Raw genomic sequence first — 19,814 nt, 5'->3', positions numbered from 1 at the left:
TCATCTACCGTAACCAATATAACCATGCAAAGCCTCTCACTTATGAGCAATAAGGGATCGGTTTTAATACTCATATCTACTCGTATGATCCCAATATAGTCTGGATAGTTTACAATCTACTTCTCGTCAATCTACTTTACAATACTTTTTTTTTCAGGTAGTTCTTAGAATATAAATGCAAACATAATTATTTAAGAAAACATTACTCTAGGTTCTAGCTATCTTAAAATGAACCCGCTCTTACGACTCGTAAAAATATCGTTGAGAATTACGCTAGAAGCATTTTTCCCTTACTCTTACCTTAAAGTTGTTTTCATATGTTTCTGCGTAAATTTATACTACACGAGTCAATAAACACGTCATAATCCCGCGTTCGATGAGACAGAAGCAGATTAGTTTTTCACTTATTTTCGTATTCCAGTTTCTACGTTTGAGGATTTTCTATAAATAGGGGTGCCACGCGGGCGAGAAATCCAGTGTAACAACACTCGCACTCGGATTCGGTTCTTGTTACATAAAGCTACCAACCCTACTGCCATGGTGAGGCCGCATTTTGATACGCTTTTAGTGATGTGAAGTTAGTGATGTGATATAAAGTTGTGTCAAGTGTACAATTGCGCTGGGACTGCGATTGTCAATTATTAATACACCACAAAAGGCTCTCCTTTTTACAAAATTTGCTATTTGCTTTTAATATAGTGTTTCTCAGTAGGTACAATGTCTTCTCTTTCTTAATCTTCTTTTCTTCTTAACTTTACGAGTACCTTCTTCGATAGGACACCGATGACGATCAGAAGATGGCGATGCTTCGCAAAGCCTTCCAGATGTTCGACACCACCAAGTCTGGCTACATCGACGTCCTCAAGATCTCCACCATCCTGAACACGATGGGTCAGCTGTTCGATGACTCTGAACTGCAGGCTCTCATTGATGAGAATGATCCAGAAAGTAAGTTAGCCCGACGATATACCATTCCACTACATTGTCTCTTACCTAACGGGATTATTTTATTACGTTAACAAATTATGTATGTACCTAAAAGCCGATTTCTGGCCTAACATTGAAAACCCAGCTAAATTATCAAATACCATAATTCCTGGAATTTCCAGAAGTACTAAATTATGAAGTACTAATATTAGTAAAAAAGTAGCGTTAGGTTAGCGACACTATAAATTCACAGTCATTAAGTCATTATAAATAAACTATTAAGCTTATTTAAAAGAGTTAGTTAATCACGTTTCGAACAAATCGATTTGATCTGCTCTGTCTGACTGGAACAGTTTTTATGTTAAAAAGCTTTAGCGTATCTTAAATGGAACTAAGTGATAAAAGTTAAGTGTTTACAGGATACAAGACAAAGACACGTAAAAACTTGAATGAAATAATACTCGTAATAATTATTTGTATTTTACTCGTGTTTATACCGTTCTACACAATAATGTAACACCGGTACTGCCGGTACCCAATAATGTTAATTAACATTTTTATTTTATGTAACTACATAGGTATTTTAATTTTTATATTGCAATAGTTATATTTTTATACAATACAACGCAAATATTCTTTATTGCTCATCAATATCAAAAGAACATGAAATACAAAGGAAACATATAAGTAAATTAAACTATTGTAGGGAACAGGTACGCGACGACCTTGGTTTAATCGGCCTTGTAAAGAGGCTACAGTTCGCAAGCAAGCCGCTTACAGGGCTTGGACCAAGGCCGTAGCTAATAAGGATCCGAACGTTTCTGATGTGAAACGCGACTTAAACGCTGCCTCGAGGTCCAGTAAAAAAGCCATTGCCAGGGCTAAATACGATTTCGTCGGCAGAATTGGCGACAAGCTAGCGGGCTATCCCTCTGGGAGTCGCGCGTTCTGGTCGCTCGCCAAAGCTGCCGAGGGAAATTTTTGTCAGTCGTCTTTACCACCTCTGCGAAAAGCTGATGGTGATCTGGCCCACAGTGCAAAAGAGAAAGCCGATCTTCTTGGTACTCTTTTTGCCTCGAACTCGACCTTGAACGACGACGGTAGCGCCGTGCCGCCCACCATCCCGCGGTGTGCATACTCCATGCCCGAAATCTCATTCACGCAGAGGGATATTCGGCGGGAGTTGCTATCCCTAAACGTTCATAAGTCGAGCGGGCCAGACGGCATTCCAGCACTTGTGCTTAAGCAGTGTGCTCCTGAGTTATGTTCCGTGTTGGCGCGTCTCTTCACACTCTCTAGCAACAAACGGCATGTTCCATCTTCGTGGAAGACGGCCCTTGTGCACCCTGTGCCTAAAAAGGGCGACAGATCGGACCCATCGAATTACAGGCCTATCGCTATTACCTCCCTTCTCTCTAAGGTCATGGAGCGTATAATCAACGCAAAGCTCCTGAGATACCTAGAAGAACACGACCTGATCAGCGACCGTCAGTATGGTTTTCGCCACGGTCGCTCGACTGGTGATCTTCTAGTGTATCTCACTCACCGCTGGGCTTCGGCCATTGAGAGTCAAGGTGAGGCATTGGCAGTTAGCCTAGATATAGCGAAGGCGTTCGATCGGGTCTGGCATCGGGGTCTCCTGTCGAAGTTACCATCTTATGGATTGCCGGAGGGACTATGCAAATGGATCGCTAGCTTTTTGTCTGGCAGACGCATACGAGCCGTAGTAGACGGAAGCTGCTCCAATAGCATGGACATTAACGCTGGCGTTCCGCAAGGCTCTGTGCTATCCCCAACGCTGTTTTTGCTGCACATCAATGACATGTTGTCTATCGACGACATTCATTGCTATGCAGACGACAGTACTGGGGATGCCTATTACGCAGGCCGTGCCAACATCCCTCGTTCCGTGGTGCTAGAGAGTCGTGAAAAGCTTGTGTCGGATATTGAGGGCACTCTATCCAGAGTTTCGGTGTGGGGCCGGGACAATTTAGTGCGATTCAACCCCACCAAGACACAAGTTTGCGCGTTTACCGCTAAGAAAACCCCATTTACTGTGGTCCCACAGTTCGAAGGCACAGCCCTTACCATGTCAGGGAGTATTGGGATCCTCGGTGTCGACATCTCCAGTGACGTCCAATTCCGTAGCCACCTGGAAGGGAAGGCTGATCTGGCATCCAAAAAACTCGGTGTGCTCAATAAAGCACGGCGATACTTTACTCCGGGGCAAAGACTGCTGCTATATAAATCGCAAGTCAGACCCCATATGGAGTACTGCTGTCACCTTTGGGCAGGAGCACCTGGATGCCAGCTTGGACCCTTCGACTCAGTCCAAAGGCGCGCTGTACGAATCGTCGACGATCCCAAACTCACAAGCGGTATCGAACCTTTAAGTCTAAGGAGAGACTTCGCCTCCTTGTGTGTGTTCTACCGCTTGTACAATGGGCTGTGCTCTGAAGAATTGTTTGACATGATGCCAACGGCCGCTTTCTATCACCGCACCGCTCGCCATCGGCAGGGTGTTCATCCTCACACCCTAGCACCTAAATGGTCGCGTACTGTGCGGTTTAAGAGGAATTTCCTCCCGCGTACGCTTCGGCTGTGGAATGAGCTCCCTGCCAAGGTTTTCCCGAGGGGCTACAGTATGGGGTTCTTCAAAAAAGGAGTGTACAGGTTTTTAAAGGGTCGGCAACGCGCGTGTAATATCTCTGGTGTTGCAGGCGTTCATAGGCTACGGTAACTGCTTACCATCAGGCGGGCCGTATGCTTGATTGCCACCGACGTGGTATAAAAAAAAAAAAAAAAAAAAAAAGGTAGCAATAGGCTGCGGCAGGTATGCAGACATGGTAGGCAACAGGGAATATTTTAAAAAGTTATTCGACTACAAATAAAATAGTATTAGTATGATTAATTTATCCTCATTATTTATATTTCTGCATTTTAACGGTAATCTATTAATTTAATAGCTTAAAAGCGATGCGGGGTGGGTTATTCGATTAGTTTTTAAAGATTAATTTAGTTTTTGTTTTTGTGGTATAGCTTAAAATAGTTCTTAATCAATATTATTAAATATATTAATAACGGGTCACTCACGTGTTTTAAGTCGAAAACGCTCGACATGTTTCACTCCGTACCGCCGGCGCCGGTCCGTCACCGTCGACGCAAGCTCCTGATGACGCTCCTCGGTACGGAGTGAAACATGTCGAGCGTTTTCGACTTAAAACACGTGAGTGACCCGTTATTAATATATTTAATATGTCTGTGTCTCACGGAAGTTTTGTTATTAAAATTGCTAATCTTAATCAATATTGCTTATAATTCGTATACAAATGAATTTGTTTATTTCGTATAACTGGCACCAATACAGTATAAATAAGAAACTACATAATTTTAAGCTTAACAAATACCTGTACCGTTTTGTGCATCTACCATGAGTGTTTCAAACATTTTGTGACAGACCTTTAAAAAAGTGACCAAAGAGTGACGCAAGTGACATAAACTAGAACTGAATTTTAATAATAGGTATTTAGTTTGATAGGAAACTTACAAACAATTAAAATGTTTATATGCTATACTCTATTGTGTCGATGTATTTTTACTGTTTTAGTTTAGGTAATTTTTTTAAAGCAGTCTTGTCATTAGACATAATCAATTTTAAATACGTACCTAAAGCCCTTTCTTTGACTAATCGATAAATATTTCTGTAAATATATTAAAATTTCAAGAAATATGCAAATAAATTTACACAAATAATCCATACGCGATGCGATGTTAACCCTTTTCCAGGCATAGTAAAGCCTGACCAGGAATATATATGATCACGCGCCATGTTGCGGAATTTCACTGGAACTAATTTTTTCATACTATACTGACCTGTCACCCAACATGCATGCATGCATTTTGTGTGCATGAGAATAACAGCGCCCTCTTGACAATGATCATATATTTCAGGTCAGACTTTAGTAGAATTTCAACTTTAGCATTCGGATTTAAGGTTCAAATTAGATTGCACTTTCGGGAAATGTGACGTCTTCAAATAAATCATCAAAGCTTGATTAATTGGAATATTTTTGGATTTTTGGGAAAACCTCGTGACATGCGTTTACCATAAAATCAAGCATCATATTTCTCTCAAAATCGTGTGACAGTTCTCTATTTTAATTTATTGACACGCGAAATTATAACGTGAAAATTTTCTGTAATTTATTAATATCCATTTTTTTATAATTTTCAAGGCTTAAAATTCGAACACATTCGAGATTAAGTATAACATCCAGTATTTTTAGAAGTCGAACGCAACGTTTCCTAAGCACGTGTAGCGTTGACGGTCGCACCTCTGCGCTACGAAATATTTTTACTCGTCGCCTCAACTCAACTGACGATGCTATTTCCGGATGACTCCTCAAGATCTCCGCTCCTTTGGTCGCCTCGGTTTACTTTTTACACTGGAATCGTTAAGTGATGAAAGGAATTTATATTTGGCAGCAGTAATTAAAGTCGAACTACAAATAAACTCGGCGCTTAAAAATGTTATGAAACGCTTGAATGTTTAAAACACTGATTTAAACTTTCACGATTTTTACTTATTATTATTTACAACGACGGGACTTAATCGCGTAAAATAAGTATTAAACCCACCTCCGACGCTTGAATGTTTAGTTTAATATTTTTCTGATGTGGACGAAAATTCGTACTTGTAGGAAACGATGTTTAAATAATATCACGAGAAAAGACAGGATAGTTAGAGTTTTGAATGATTCACGGTTAGTTTCGGTAGACTTATATTGACCGGGATATGGACCATGATCACCTTTTGTATTGTAATATTGTGAGCTCAAAAAGCACAAAAGGTAATCACGGTCCATATCCCGGTCAATATAAGTCCAGGATAGTTAGAGTTCAGATTAACAAGATTGTTAAATATAACAAGCCATCTCTATGCAAAGCAAACAATTTTGCGATCTAGTTGTTGGAATATTAGTGATGTTAAAAAGGAGCTAACGACGTATTGTTTATATTTCTAGACTCTGGCAAAATCAACTTTGATGGCTTCTGCAACATCGCATCTCACTTCTTGGAGGAAGAAGATGCCGAAGCTATGCAACAGGAACTGAAGGAAGCCTTCAGGTAGCTAAACAATAAATAAACAATCATTAACATTACTTGTAAAGACTGTAAAAATTATTGTTCATAATGTCCTCTAAACTTACTCTTTAATATTCTCTCTCTTCTACAAATTTGTTGTCTGATGTACCTGTAAAAACTTCTTAAAATTATGAGTTGAACCTATTTTATTTCTGTATTGAATAATAGCACAAAATAATACAAGCACGCTGATATCCAGTAAATACATATATACAGTCAATCCCTTTAACATGTTTTGATGACAACTTTTTTCCCATTTCCAGATTGTACGATCGCGAAGGCAACGGCTACATCACCACGTCCACGCTCAAGGAAATCCTGGCCGCCCTCGACGACAAGCTGAGCAACTCCGACCTCGACGGCATCATCGCTGAGATCGACACTGACGGCTCCGGAACCGTCGATTTCGATGGTACGTAATTGTCATACCACAGTAGCCGTAAACCAAACTGACGACCGAGGTCATATGACCTCTATCACTATTTCTCTCAACCTACATACGACCACGCGAGTGTGAATGACAAGGTTTACGACCCTGGTCGTCAGTTTGGTTTGAGGATAGTATACATTTATGAGGTACCAACAGCAACGCTCTTGACTGATCATCGGTGGACCTTATGTCTTTGCAATAAGAATTATGAATTATCAGTTAACAGTGTCAACGATGGTAGATATATATCCCACCGCCGACGATATGCGACAAGCGTGTTTTTTAATGGACAGGCGGTTGATAGATGCTATCTTGCCGCGGGTTCTATTAATAAAGACAAAAAAAGGTCTCTTCTTAAGGCACTACTTGATGGGATATGTTAAATTGATATTTAATAAAGAAGTCAAATAATTCCTGTAGTTCTTTAGGTCATAATGAATGGTCATATTGTTAGTTGGCCAAATTCAACATCAGCAATGTCACCGCAGCTTAGTTCGTTCTCCGATTTAGATCTACTTTTATTAATATACTGATTTAAACTAACACGACTTTCACTCATAATTTTAAAACTAACACGGGGCTTAATCGCGTACAAATTTATGTTTATTTATGGCCTGACGTTTCGAACGTGACGTTACGTTCGTGGTCACAGGCAGACTGATTTCTCGATTTTCTGTTTTTATTAAGTACAGTTTTTCTTCCTTTCCAGAATTCATGGAGATGATGACTGGCGACTAGGCGTATCAGCAATATTCCCATAGTATTATTATATTTAGTTACTATTTATACATTATTCAGAAGTTATATAGACTTCGATATTAGTACAAAACCTACTAATGCGGTATTAGCATGGTTCGTGACAAAAACAACTACATCATCTTATCATCTATCTTATAGATAGTGCGTTTTATTAGACAGTCTACACTGAGTAGGCCAAGGATCAGAGAGCGTTCTAAAGAATTATTTCCGGAATAATTTACATGAAATGTTCTTTCAGTTCTCAAGAGACATTATATTATAATATTTATGGTTATATTTTTACACCTTGATTACAAGAGGAAACTATTTAAGTTATTGACATCTAAATAAATGCCTTTGTTAATAATTTTGTTTGTGAGTTTTTATTTATTCAATAAAACACTTAACCGTCCCCTCAATTAGGTACTGTGAACTATTAGTATACATGGATACCTATGTTTGGAATGGTTTAACATAAACATACACATTTATATTTATGTATAACTTCTACTGAATCAATGTAACTTCTGTTTTTTCCTAACTTCGACATTCAAGTAGGTACTTATCAAATAATTAATGAATCCTTAAAGTAACCAAAATTCAAAATGTAAGATGGGGCACAAGAAAATACTACCAGATATAATTACTATGATTTTCACTTAAAGGATACATTTTTCACTTAGTCATATTTAAAAGCCAAAAATTATAAGCTCCATAGATCTAACATTAAAACAAGAAGCCTGAACGCGTTTCTTGGGACCCTACACATTCGTGACAGCCGCCGTCAAACAACGAAATCAAGCCAAAGAACCAATAATATCCATTGAAAAATAGTGTTTACATATAATTGTGCTTGTAAACCTTACCTCTGAAGTGCACTCTCTGATCATATGCACAAAATAGCATATGATGTTTTTGTGTATCTCATAAGAAATTGCTAGCGTCGCCAAGGGATCGACAGGAGTTCAAAAGACGTCATTTCTGCCACAAGGAAGCCCTGCAGTACACGGCGCTGGAGGCCGAGGCCCTCCAGTGGCCTTGCCCGCTGAGCCAGGACTCGCAACAGGACATCTACCAATTTCTTATATATATTATATTTTTTTATTCCTTACATTTTTAGGCATACTGTCAGTTTTAGTTAATGTAACGTTTATTTTTAACATGAGCTGCCCCACTAAAGTAGCGTGCCCACACTGTCCCGGTTCATCTAAGTTGTATGCAGGGTCAAGGGGCCTTAATGTGCATATCGGTAAGGTTCACAAAAAAAGTGCCGGGCCCTCGAGTTCCGACTCCAGTGCTACTGCACCGGGTACTCCCGGGCTAGGTGTATCCACGAATGATGCAGGACTCCATAGTTTGCCTGCATTAAAAAGGAATGTCCGGGTGTTGAAGCACATCCCAAAAGGTGCGAGGAACCTTGCTGCAGGCAAATTGGGAAAATTGGTTGATGCATGTCTCCGGACTAATGAGGTTAATGATTGGTTCGCCTTTCTTTCATTTCCTTTTACCGCGCTGAGAGTTCCTGAGGGCGGGGTGGCCAGATCTTTGACCTCAAAGGTTAAGGAAAACATTGACAGTTCAATTTTGTATTTTCCTGATGTAGCCAGCCACAAACCGCGATCCTTGTACCGGGCAATAGAAGGCAAGGTTCATGATGGAGATTTAAGAGGGGCGGTTCGTCTTCTTTTGTCCGATTCTTCTCTTGCTCCGTCTAGTGCCGACACTCTGGAGGCTCTGAGGGCTAAGCATCCTACACCTTCTAGACCACTTACTTTTCCGCCTGAACCTGATCTAACGAGTCCTTTTCTTACAATATCAGTATCCGACGTTACTAATGCAATAGGTTCTTTTTACAATGGCTCTGCTGCCGGCATAGATGGCCTTCGTCCACAACATTTGAAGGAACTCACCTCGTCAAATGTGGGTGACAATGGGTACAAACTTCTCGAGTCGCTTACTAAATTGTGTAATTTCCTTTTGCGTGGTATGCTTAACCCCCAAGTCTGTCCTTATTTGTATGGTGCGAGTTTATGCGCATTAGAGAAAAAAGATGGAGGTGTAAGGCCCATTGCAATAGGTACAACCTTGCGGCGACTTGTTGCTAAGTTGGGTTGCCGTTCAGTAAAGGATGAGATGGCAGCATATTTTCAGCCACGTCAAATAGGTTTTGGTACTCCTTTAGGTTGCGAGGCGGCAATTCATGCGACTAGGCATTTTGCTGAGTCTCGCGAGAACAGCGATACCGTTATATTGAAGCTTGACATCAAGAACGCCTTTAATTCGGTAGAAAGGGATACAATCTTGGAACAGGTAAAAACACGTGTTCCAGCTTTGTATCCCTTTCTTTTTCATTGCTATTCCTCTCCGAGTAACCTGTTCTTTGGTGACAGCACGATCTCTTCGCAGGTAGGTGCTCAACAAGGAGATCCGTTGGGTCCTCTGGTATTTTGCCTTGCGATGCAGAATTGTATAACGGCATTGCAGTCACCATTGAATGTGTGGTACTTGGATGATGGTACTATTGGTGGAAGCTCTAATGTAGTTCTGGATGATGTGAGTAGGCTCATGCCGGCTTTGCAATCAATTGGGTTGGAGGTAAATTCCACCAAATGTGAGCTGTATCCATGTGGTACCTTAGCATTAGATTCCGTGCCCAACTTCCAATCGGTTTTTCCAGGTCTCCGGCTGCTGAACAAAACTTCATTTTCGTTATTAGGAGCACCCATTTTTCCTGACGGGGTGTGTTCGGCGGTTCAGGCTAAAACCCAGGCGCTTGAGTCTGCTTTTGTGCATTTTAAACACTTGTCGGCGCACGTTTCACTAATCTTACTTCGAAACTGTTTTGCGATGCCTCGTGTGACGTATCTCTTGAGGACTGCACCGATTTGGAGGTTTGAACAAGATGTACAGGTTTTTGATCGTGTGCTTCGGCAAGGCTTAGAGGGTGTTTTGAATGTCAGCTTTAATGAACCACAGTGGCGCCAGGCATCACTTCCTGTTCGATATGGGGGTTTGGGGGTACGTTGCATGCGTGACGTCGGTATGGTAGCTTTCCTAGCATCATCTCATGCGGCATCAGGTCTTGCCACTAGAATCCTTTCCTTCGATGGTGGCAATATCTGTATTACATTTCTTCAGGAGGCTCTTTCCGAGTGGTCGTTCCGCTTTGCAGGAGTTGAACGACCAGAGAACCCCTCATCACAAAGACTATGGGATGATATTTTGTGCCGTGAGTGGCATAAGGGCCTGTTGGAGGGTGCCGTGGGGAAAGACGTTGCCAGGCTAAAGGCTGTTAGGGAACCTGAGTCCGGGGCATGGTTACATACCTTGCCGACACCACACTTGGGAACCTTACTTGATAATGACACATTACGGATGGCGATTGTACTAAGAATTGGGGGAAAGGTGTGTGAGCCACATCAGTGTAAGTGTGGGGTAATGGTGGAGGCGGATGGACACCACGGGCTCAGCTGCTTGCGGTGTGTGGGTAGGATACCCAGGCACTGTGCCATTAACGATTTAATAAGGCGAGCTTTGGTGTCGGCGAACGTCCCATGCATCATGGAGCCCCAGGGTCTAAGTCGTTTGGACGGTAAGAGACCGGACGGCCTTACGCTTGTTCCTTGGGCGAAGGGCCGCAGCTTACTTTGGGATGCCACGTGTGTGAGTACTTTTGCTCCCACTCATCTCGCGCGCACGGTGAACAAGGCAGGTGCAGCGGCTGAAAGTGCTGCTAGGTTCAAGCATAGCAAGTACGCGAACCTTGAACAGGTGTATGATTTTGTCCCGGTTGCCGTCGAGACGGCTGGACCTTGGTGTGCCGAGGCCAAAGCCTTTATTAAGGATATAGGGCGACGCTTAAGAGAAAGGGGCGGCGACCCTCGCTCTGGTTCTTTCCTCGTCCAAAAGATATCCCTGGCCATTCAGCGAGGTAATGCCGCCAGTATTTTTGGCACATTTGGTCCGGGGGATAATCAGAGTGGGGGGTAATATTGTATTTGTTATAATTTAGTTTTACTTTTTTGCATTAATTACCTTTAGCTTTAAGTTTATTTGTTTTGTTTTAATTTGATACATTAAAACATAAGAAACCGATTTTCTATATACCTAGTCCAAATATAAATCCTCTATAAATAATATTATTGTACACGTATTTCTAAAATATAAATTTGCCTTGCTTGACGTATTTCCGGTATGTCGACTCCCATTCTGAATTCATCGCAAATGCAGTATAAATTTAGCATTCAATTGCCAGGTCAGGTGTTACATTCGTTATATAAGAACCTAGTCTAAAACTTCCACTCCCCACGTGATTGGTGTTTGAAAGTGAGGAATTGTCCCTTGTTTGACTAAAATTAGCCATCTTCCCACCGCTACAATTGGTCAATTTTCCAATTGCATTTAGTTTCCTGAGATGCGCGTACAGTTGGGTGCGTGAATGATTATTTTATATTCTCACCTGTCCTGTATAATATGTTGAATAAAAACTTTTATAAAAAAAAGATAAACCGACTTCAAAAAGGATGAAATAAAATGTTTTCCTTTTTAGGGTTCCGTGTTTAAGTATATGCGTTACCAACTGATATGTTTGAAGTCGGTGCCAAGCTAAATTTTAAACCATATATTCATAGGGATTTTGGTGCAATTCGATAAAGATGCGGCTATATAAGTATGTACGTTGGATTACCTAATGCAGCGTACTACGTAGGCGAACAACATGCGAATGCGAAGCGGCGCGGCACGGCGCCTTAATTAATCCTTTGATACCTATATAGAAGTGTCCTACGTGGGCGATCTCGTTGCGAACGCGAACGAATTGGGCCGGCCGCACCGTGCCGCGTCGCTTCGCTTCGTGTTCGCGAATGTTCACCTATGTAAGACGCAGCGTTACACGACAACAATAAACGAACTTCCTGTACACCTCAGAACAGAACACACGGTTGAACCTTCTTGGCGCAGTTCGTACCATGCTTGTCGGCACGTTAGTGTAAATCTAATACGTTTTGTCGTCGTATTTTTTTAAAGAGCATTTCTTACTAATTCTTAAACAGTCATAGCACGCAAGTGTGGGATTGGGACTGAGTTATTTTCTGTCGCTTATCCAGAGGACTACATTTCAAAATATAAAACAATTCAAGAAACCTTCATGCAAAATTTCAGCTAAAGCGGTTCAGTTGTTTAGCCATGAAAAGGTAGCAAAGAGGCAGACATAATTGCTTTCACGTTTATAACATTTGTACAGTTGTAATGGGATTTATAGACATAAAGCTGATTATTTTTGACTGGTATTGTTACTACTTGGAGTACTTGGCTTGGCACCGACTTCAAACATATCAGTTGGTAACGCATATACTTAAACACGGAACCCTAAAAAGGAAAACATTTTATTTCATCCTTTTTGAAGTCGGTTTATCTTTTTTTTATAAGTTTTTATTTTTCCATTTTTAGTTTTAAGACATTGTTAAGAGCGTGACGCATGAATGAAAAACATAATCATGTTTATCTGTAAATTCGTAAACTTTATTAAATAATCAGAATTTTCCTCGAGTCCGTCTGGGAAATCATTCCTGTCAGTAAATCCATTCTCAGCCCCGCCACTGACCCATCCCTCAAACCCCCCGATCACTCAACCTCACAGCACATCAACCCCTGATCACTGAACCCCTCGACCCTAAACCACCAACCCTTCAACCGCCATTCCCCGACCCCTAACCCCAGACCCCTTAACTCCTAACCCTAACCCCCAATCCCTTAACTCCCAACCCCTCAGTCTCCGACCCATCAACTCACCTCCCCTCAACCCCCAACCTCAAACCCCCCAAACACTAATACCCTCTACCTTCACCTCTCAGTCTCTTTGGTTGTTTCCAACACTACCTACATCAAAAATCATAATACACATACGAGGGAAGTTATCAGTAGCCTTACCACGAGTTTGACATTGATATATTCGCTATCGTGTGCGTAACTTACTGTTTATGCATCTCGCTCGTACTGGCGTATTAGTGTACAAAATAAGTTACGAAGAATATTTAGTGCCAAACTCGTGGTTAGGCTACAGTTGCACTACATCAAATTGGTGGTATTGGTGAGGAAATGCTTGAGTTACTTTAGAAAACACCGAAATTACCATACACGTGCCTTTAAACATTGAGGAGTTCCCTCAATTCCTCACGGATTCCATCATCAGATCAAAACCAAAAATATTACGAAAACACCTTGGAGAGGTAACTTCTTTCAAACAGAAAAAGAATAACTCAAATCGGATCATGGGTGCCGGAGTAATCGCTGAAATCATTATCATCAAAACAATCATCATCATCAGCTCCACTTCATCAAATTGGTGGTTTTCTAGAAAAAATGATCAAGTTGCTTAAGAAAACGATCACCATACATGTGCCTTTAAAAATTTGGGAGTTCCCTCAATTCCTCATGGATCCCATCATCAGAACAGCACCAGATTAATGTGGAACCACCTTGGTGGTAGTTCTTTCAAACAAAAAAAGAATTGTTCAAGTCGGACCACGGGTCTCGGAGTAATCGCTGAACATCCTACATTAAAAAAATCATCATCACTATCTTCAAAACAATCATCATCATCAGGTCAACTTCATCAAATTGGTCGTTTTCGAGAGAAAATGCTCAAGTTGCTTATGAAAACACCCAAATCACCATACATGTGCCTTTAAAAATTGAGGAGTTCCCTCAATTCCTCAGGGATCCCATCATCAGATCAGAACCAGATTAATATGGGACCAACTTGGAAGTAGTTCCTTTCGAACAAAAAAAGAATTACTCAAATCGGACCACGGGTCTCGGAATAATCGGTGAACATACATAAAAAAAAAAAAAAAAAAAAAAAAATAGCCACAACCGAATACAGAACCTCCTCCTTCTATGAAATTGAAGTCGGTTAAAAAACAATTATGGTTTGTATACTTCCTGCAGTTTGGATATTTAATTATATCCTCGTGTGTGTCGTTTGCAAGCAAAACGTAACACATTGTCGCTTGCCATAAGGACGCTCTGACAGGTTTTTCGTATAAAGATACAAGCAATTTTCGTCCTTATGGTAAGCGACAATGTGGTACCTTTTGATTGAAAACGTCACATGTAGTGGCAACGCGTCCATAGAATTCGTACAAAGTTGGCTAGCCTCATTTTGAAACAATTTAGAAAATGTCCTAAGGAAAATAAGTAGCCCGACTAAAAAGAAGAGACGCGTTCCATACCTATTAGATTTTCGTATATTGACCCGCCTGTTGCTATCTCTATTGCACTCGCATTATTATATATCTGTCAATCTCGCACAGTGACATTGACAACCGGCATCATGGGCGGGACAATAATATAATTATGCGCGTGCAATAGAGATAGCAACAGGCGGGTCGATGTACGAAAATATATATGGAACGCGTCTCTTCTTTAGCTTACAAATGGTTTTGACGCGACGCCACTGGATGATTACTATGAATCACATAATAATGGACACTAGAAATCACATGTTACTTACGCATTCGTATTCAATATTATTTCCATGTACTGACAAATTTATAGATGGTTACGTAACCAACTTTTCACGTTGACTGTACAAAATTATGCCTATTAAAATGGCCGCAAGTATCTCAATTGGATCAGCAGAAAGAGTTACGTGGTTCCAGCTACATATAGTCCCTGTCTCTATCGAAGTGCTTAGTTGGGCTCTTTGGTCCGCCGTGAATTCAATCAAAGAGGAAAATGTTTCTCTGGATTCTATTTCTCGTAACTACCACCGCATCTGCTCCGGCGGAAGAGTATCGAGCTATAGTCAACGAAGGAGGTATGCTATAATAGAATATCTATATACACATATATTTGTATCAATGCATTACTGCAAAGTTTTTTTTTTAATTAGCCTAAAAGAGTGCCCCACTGCTAGACAAAGGCCTCCCCTATTTCTCGGATCCCTGCAGCGTTGCACCAGTGGGAAATGGGCAAGTCTGACAGTGACTTGACTCCTTGATATAATATAGCTGGTCAAGCAAATCTTGTCAGTAGAAAAAGGCGGCAAATTTAAAAAAAAATGGCGCGATGGGATATCGTCCCATAGAAAATTTGAATTTAGCGCCTTTTTCTACTGACATGATTTGCTTGACCAACTGTAAGTGACAAATTGAACATTTTAATCATGGAGACTATATAAAGGAGCCAAATCTCTATGTATGAAAAGTGTCCATCAAAAAACAGTAATTAGGCGGCGCCACCATACACCGAAATACTACCAAAAACAACCTACGTAATTTGGTCGGGTTATTTGTTGCCTTATATGGTTCATGTTATACTCATGTCCCAGAGCCTAACTAGCGCCACCGGAGAGATTAGGAACTATTATTTAAAGCTTAACGCGGTCACTTTTACAACAATTCTGCCATAAGAGATTGCGATCCTTTCTATACCATCCATAATTTTAATAATGACAGAAATGCAGCAAGACGTTGCCATTGAGAAATGAAATGAAATGAAAAATGCTTTATTGCCACAAAAAAAGTACAAAGTATAAAACCGAACCGAACCGAATACTAACCTAATTTAAAATAACTATTCTAATAATATTAAATATAGCTTATAAGCTATAATATGTGTACCTATTTCTAAATGGCAAACGGTTTTGGTGTCAGCATGATGCTGAAAATGCCCGCCCACATGGGTGACATTTCAGCGGTGTTTTTCAGCCAGAACCAGACTCCCTACGCACATCCACAATTAATTAAATATGTAAACCGCGTTTTAAAATTAACTTAAAATAAATTAAATTAATCGAAAGATAGTACTTTCAAACCAGGTAATTTAATCAAGAAATGCATGTTATCAAAGAAATTAACACCTGTCGTTAGACTCGTAAACACTGCAACAGCAACCTGCAGTTGTAATCCCACTCTCACTGTATGCATAATACTCTTTTATTCAAGGTAGAGACGATTTTAGAATTTCGCCTTCCTGGTTGTTTGTACGATTATGAAGTAACAACCACGTTATTAATGTATTTAAAAATACAAAATGATCAAGAAAATTGTATCAACCGTAATATTTGTTGACAACTCATTGACATCATTGTGACATTTTAAGGCTTTACGTACGTGTACTTGTGTAGTATTTAAATGTGTAGTACGTACAGCTAGGAAAGACTAGCTAAAACTTCTTCGTGTCTACGTAAACAATTCGATGTCCAAGTAAAAGCGTTGCGTTTTTAGTAAAAGCAATGTTCATTTACAGAATTTGCTGATGATGCTTCAGTTATGAAGATCGTGCCTTCGGGCTTTTCGCCTCAGAAGAATGATTATTTTATTAAACCTGCATTGGCTGAAGTTATAAATAAGGTAAGCTTCATAAGTAATTTTTTGATATTCAGATCACTTGATATAAATTTCGTACAAATTGAGCCGATTTGATTACCCTTAAAAAAATATAACAGATAAAAAGTTACGTTCAAATTTTATGTATTACATACAATGACTATTATTATTACATCTCATTTACAGGATAAATCAAGCTACAAGCGTATACTCGAGATTTTGAAAAAAGGCCATACAAAACTTGGATTAACCTTCAATATTTATGATGACAACATGAGAGAGGCTACTATTGCATTGTATCGCCTGTTGCTGGATGTAGATGATGACAAGTTTGACGCCATTGAACGATGGGCCAGAGTTAACATCAATAAAGACATGTTTGACTACGCTTGGCGATTAGCATCTATCTACGGTAACAAATTTAGGAAAGAAGAAATGTTACCTCCATTTATTAAGAAACCTAACCATTTTGTTATCAGTGAAACAATGTGGAAAGCAATGCACTTAAAACTAGGCAATGGCATGTTTAACGATGAAGATGCCAAACTTAATCAATACTATAGAACTGATGATGTAGTATCGATTAATACTAACTATTCCGGTTGGAACTTGCCGCAAAATGGTTGTGATCGAGAAATAAATTATTTCAAGGAAGATATTGCTCTTAATAGCTACTATTATGGAGTGCATTTATTGCATCCATTTTGGATGAGCAACGAGGAATTAGATTTGCTTAACCCACGCCACGCTGAACATTATTATTTTACACACAAACAACTAATGGCACGTTACCAACTTGAAAAGGAGCACCTCAACAAAGATTGTAATGAAACATGCGATATAAACTTAAATAGTTACAATTCCTACCTCATGCATGACTATGGCCTACCATTCCCTATTAAATCATCTATTAAGGAATGGAATGATGGAAGAGCTCGTCTGAAGACGATTGACATTGCGATAAGAGAATGTATTTCTCGAGGAATATTAGTGGTAGGTGTTTTACGTACTTATATTCAAGAACAAAAATCATTTATTTTTCCTTTTGGCATTATGCCGTTGCACAGAAATACTTGAAGTTCTAATGCATTACTTTATTTTACAGGATAGTAATGGTACAACCGTTCCCATGGCGGGAGAGTACAACATAGATCTTCTATCCAAATTGGTTCGTGCTAATCTAGATAGCCTCAAATCTGTAAAGATTATTAGATCGATTTATGGCTATGGCGGCAATGGATACCCCATTGACTGGTAAGTTTTAACATAAATAATATTAAACTATTGATATGGTGCTCGTTTTTTTACTTTAATTATTAATCTCAGAAACTAATATCTTGCTCTTTACTCGTTTTATGCAAGGTAACTTTATTAAATAAAATGTCTTAATCATAATATAAATAAGGTACATATTAGTTTCCCGAACTACATATATTGAATGGAATTATTTATATAACTGCTGAGTTGAATCCAAAATGAAACTTCCCTTATAATACCTATACCTACTTAATTTTAGTAAATGTAATTGAGATCAGGTATTTAACTAGTGCAGCCTGTTTGTCTTAAAAAAAATCTTCGACAGTAAACTTAATCTTTCTGTTTCAGGTATAACCCAGCCCCGTCAGTGATGCACTTCCCGCACACCTCACTGAGAGATCACACGTACTGGCATCTTATTAAAAGCATGTTGGAATATTTTACGGAATACAGAAAAACGTTAGACAATTTCGACTTAGCTCAATACCAGAACAAAAACTTGGCTATAATTGATAATCGTTTCACAAACATTACAACATACTTCGATTACTACAAATTTAGTTTAAATAAGGGAATGGGAGGTGGCAATTTACAATCACCACTTGTAATTACAGCGAGGCAAAGGAGATTGAATCATTTGCCATTCATGCTCAACTTTACGCTTGACTCAACAACTGAATCGGAGGTTATTGTACGGCTTTTCCTAGGTCCTCTGTGTAACGCTAAAGATTGCTGGCAAATTTATGACAGATTTTTTGAGTTAGATGCTTATAGAACAGAAGTAAAACAAGGACTTAATACTTTAAGTTGGTCTTCTGATGCGTCTGATAGATTTTCTTCTGATGAATATTATAATTTGGAAACATCAGACAAGAAAACTAATAAGTTTAACCTATTTAAATTCCCTAAAAACCTTGTAATACCTAAAGGGTTAGAAGAAGGTCTCAATTTAACTCTTTTTATTATGGTAACACAAACTGAAAAGTCTTCGTTTGATGAAGTGGCGCCTATTAGCAATTATTATAACCAAGTTTTAAATGAAGTTGATAAGAAGCCTTTAGGATTCCCCTTCCATAGACAACTAATAGTCCAAGATGAATGTTTTGAAAACTGTAAGTTTTATAATATATCGATTTATCACAAAGCCCGTCCAGTTGATTCCAGTGGTCAATTTTCATCAAATTTATATTAAATACATAGCTTTTAAAAAAATTATATGTTGGACGGCATTAGCAACAGAAAATAAAATTGTAGGAATCAGGTTGATTCGGATAGTATGTGACACAATTTTACCCGTTGCCATTATGTAAATTACATTAGATTAGGTTTTTTTGTAATTAGCTAGTAGCAAAATAAATATTTTTTATACTAATTATTAGTTTTATTTCGACTACTTACGAAAGGATAAATACCTAAAATTAAATTATCCAATGTTCAAAAACTTATGTAACAAATCACGAAGCGTCTGGTTGACGTAACTGGTGACCGAAGAGCTGGCGGCTTTCTCGCACAACGTATCAGCATTGCGATACAGCGGGGAAATGCCGCCAGCATCCTTGGTACAATGCCTCAAGGGCCTATTTTAGATTTAAGCTAGTTATTAATTTCGTTTACGTAGTACCACTGTATATATCTTGTATGTAAATAAATGTTGTTATTTTAATGTAAAAATAGTACCTACATTATTTATTTAAAAGAAAACTTCTAGAGTTAAATCAAGAAAAGTGCAACTATTTTGATAGCACACGCAGTACAAGATTAGATTAGATTAGATATATTTATTTCACAACATATGATTACAGTACAAATTACATTAATGTCAATTTATAAGAATCTACATTGTGATCGTCAGAAATAAATTTAAATAATAGCAAAATAATCCAATATTAATTTCATTAATTATACATTATATGAAAAATTTCCCCTGAGAAGGATCGTCAAATAGTTACAATAATAAACAAGGAAAATGTCAAAAATGGTATGCG

General features: G+C 39.1%; 2 protein-coding genes across 2 annotated transcripts; both read left to right on the top strand.

Annotated features, from left to right (window-relative positions):
* The first annotated feature begins 400 nt into the window (after positions 1 to 400).
* LOC134746696 (troponin C) lies at positions 401 to 7,501 on the top strand. Its single transcript, XM_063681219.1, has 5 exons — positions 401 to 540; positions 777 to 948; positions 5,952 to 6,054; positions 6,336 to 6,484; positions 7,212 to 7,501. The coding sequence occupies exons 1-5, from the start codon at positions 538 to 540 to the stop codon at positions 7,238 to 7,240; spliced, it is 456 nt and encodes a 151-aa protein (XP_063537289.1). The 5' UTR covers positions 401 to 537; the 3' UTR covers positions 7,241 to 7,501.
* Positions 7,502 to 14,903: 7,402 nt separating this feature from the next.
* LOC134746655 (arylphorin subunit beta-like) lies at positions 14,904 to 19,093 on the top strand. The gene is made up of 5 exons (XM_063681156.1): positions 14,904 to 15,059; positions 16,493 to 16,596; positions 16,759 to 17,565; positions 17,678 to 17,826; positions 18,178 to 19,093. The coding sequence occupies exons 1-5, from the start codon at positions 14,978 to 14,980 to the stop codon at positions 19,019 to 19,021; spliced, it is 1,986 nt and encodes a 661-aa protein (XP_063537226.1). The 5' UTR covers positions 14,904 to 14,977; the 3' UTR covers positions 19,022 to 19,093.
* The last annotated feature ends 721 nt before the right edge of the window (positions 19,094 to 19,814 follow it).

This window comes from Cydia strobilella, chromosome 13 (genome assembly GCF_947568885.1).
Source record: "Cydia strobilella chromosome 13, ilCydStro3.1, whole genome shotgun sequence".
Taxonomy (NCBI): domain Eukaryota; kingdom Metazoa; phylum Arthropoda; class Insecta; order Lepidoptera; family Tortricidae; genus Cydia; species Cydia strobilella.
Note: the sequence above shows the minus strand (reverse complement) of the source record. Positions and strands in the feature narration are given on the sequence as shown.

Bases quoted from the DNA above. Each gene is read 5' to 3' on its own strand.
- LOC134746696 (XM_063681219.1), top strand. The intron at 6,055-6,335 runs GTAGCTAAACAA...TCCCATTTCCAG, and splicing joins GAACTGAAGGAAGCCTTCAG to ATTGTACGATCGCGAAGGCA. The intron at 6,485-7,211 runs GTACGTAATTGT...CTTCCTTTCCAG, and splicing joins CGGAACCGTCGATTTCGATG to AATTCATGGAGATGATGACT.
- LOC134746655 (XM_063681156.1), top strand. From the start codon at position 14,978: ATGTTTCTCTGGATTCTATTTCTCGTAACTACCACCGCATCTGCTCCG. The intron at 15,060-16,492 runs GTATGCTATAAT...GTTCATTTACAG, and splicing joins AGCTATAGTCAACGAAGGAG to AATTTGCTGATGATGCTTCA. The intron at 17,566-17,677 runs GTAGGTGTTTTA...TTTATTTTACAG, and splicing joins TTTCTCGAGGAATATTAGTG to GATAGTAATGGTACAACCGT.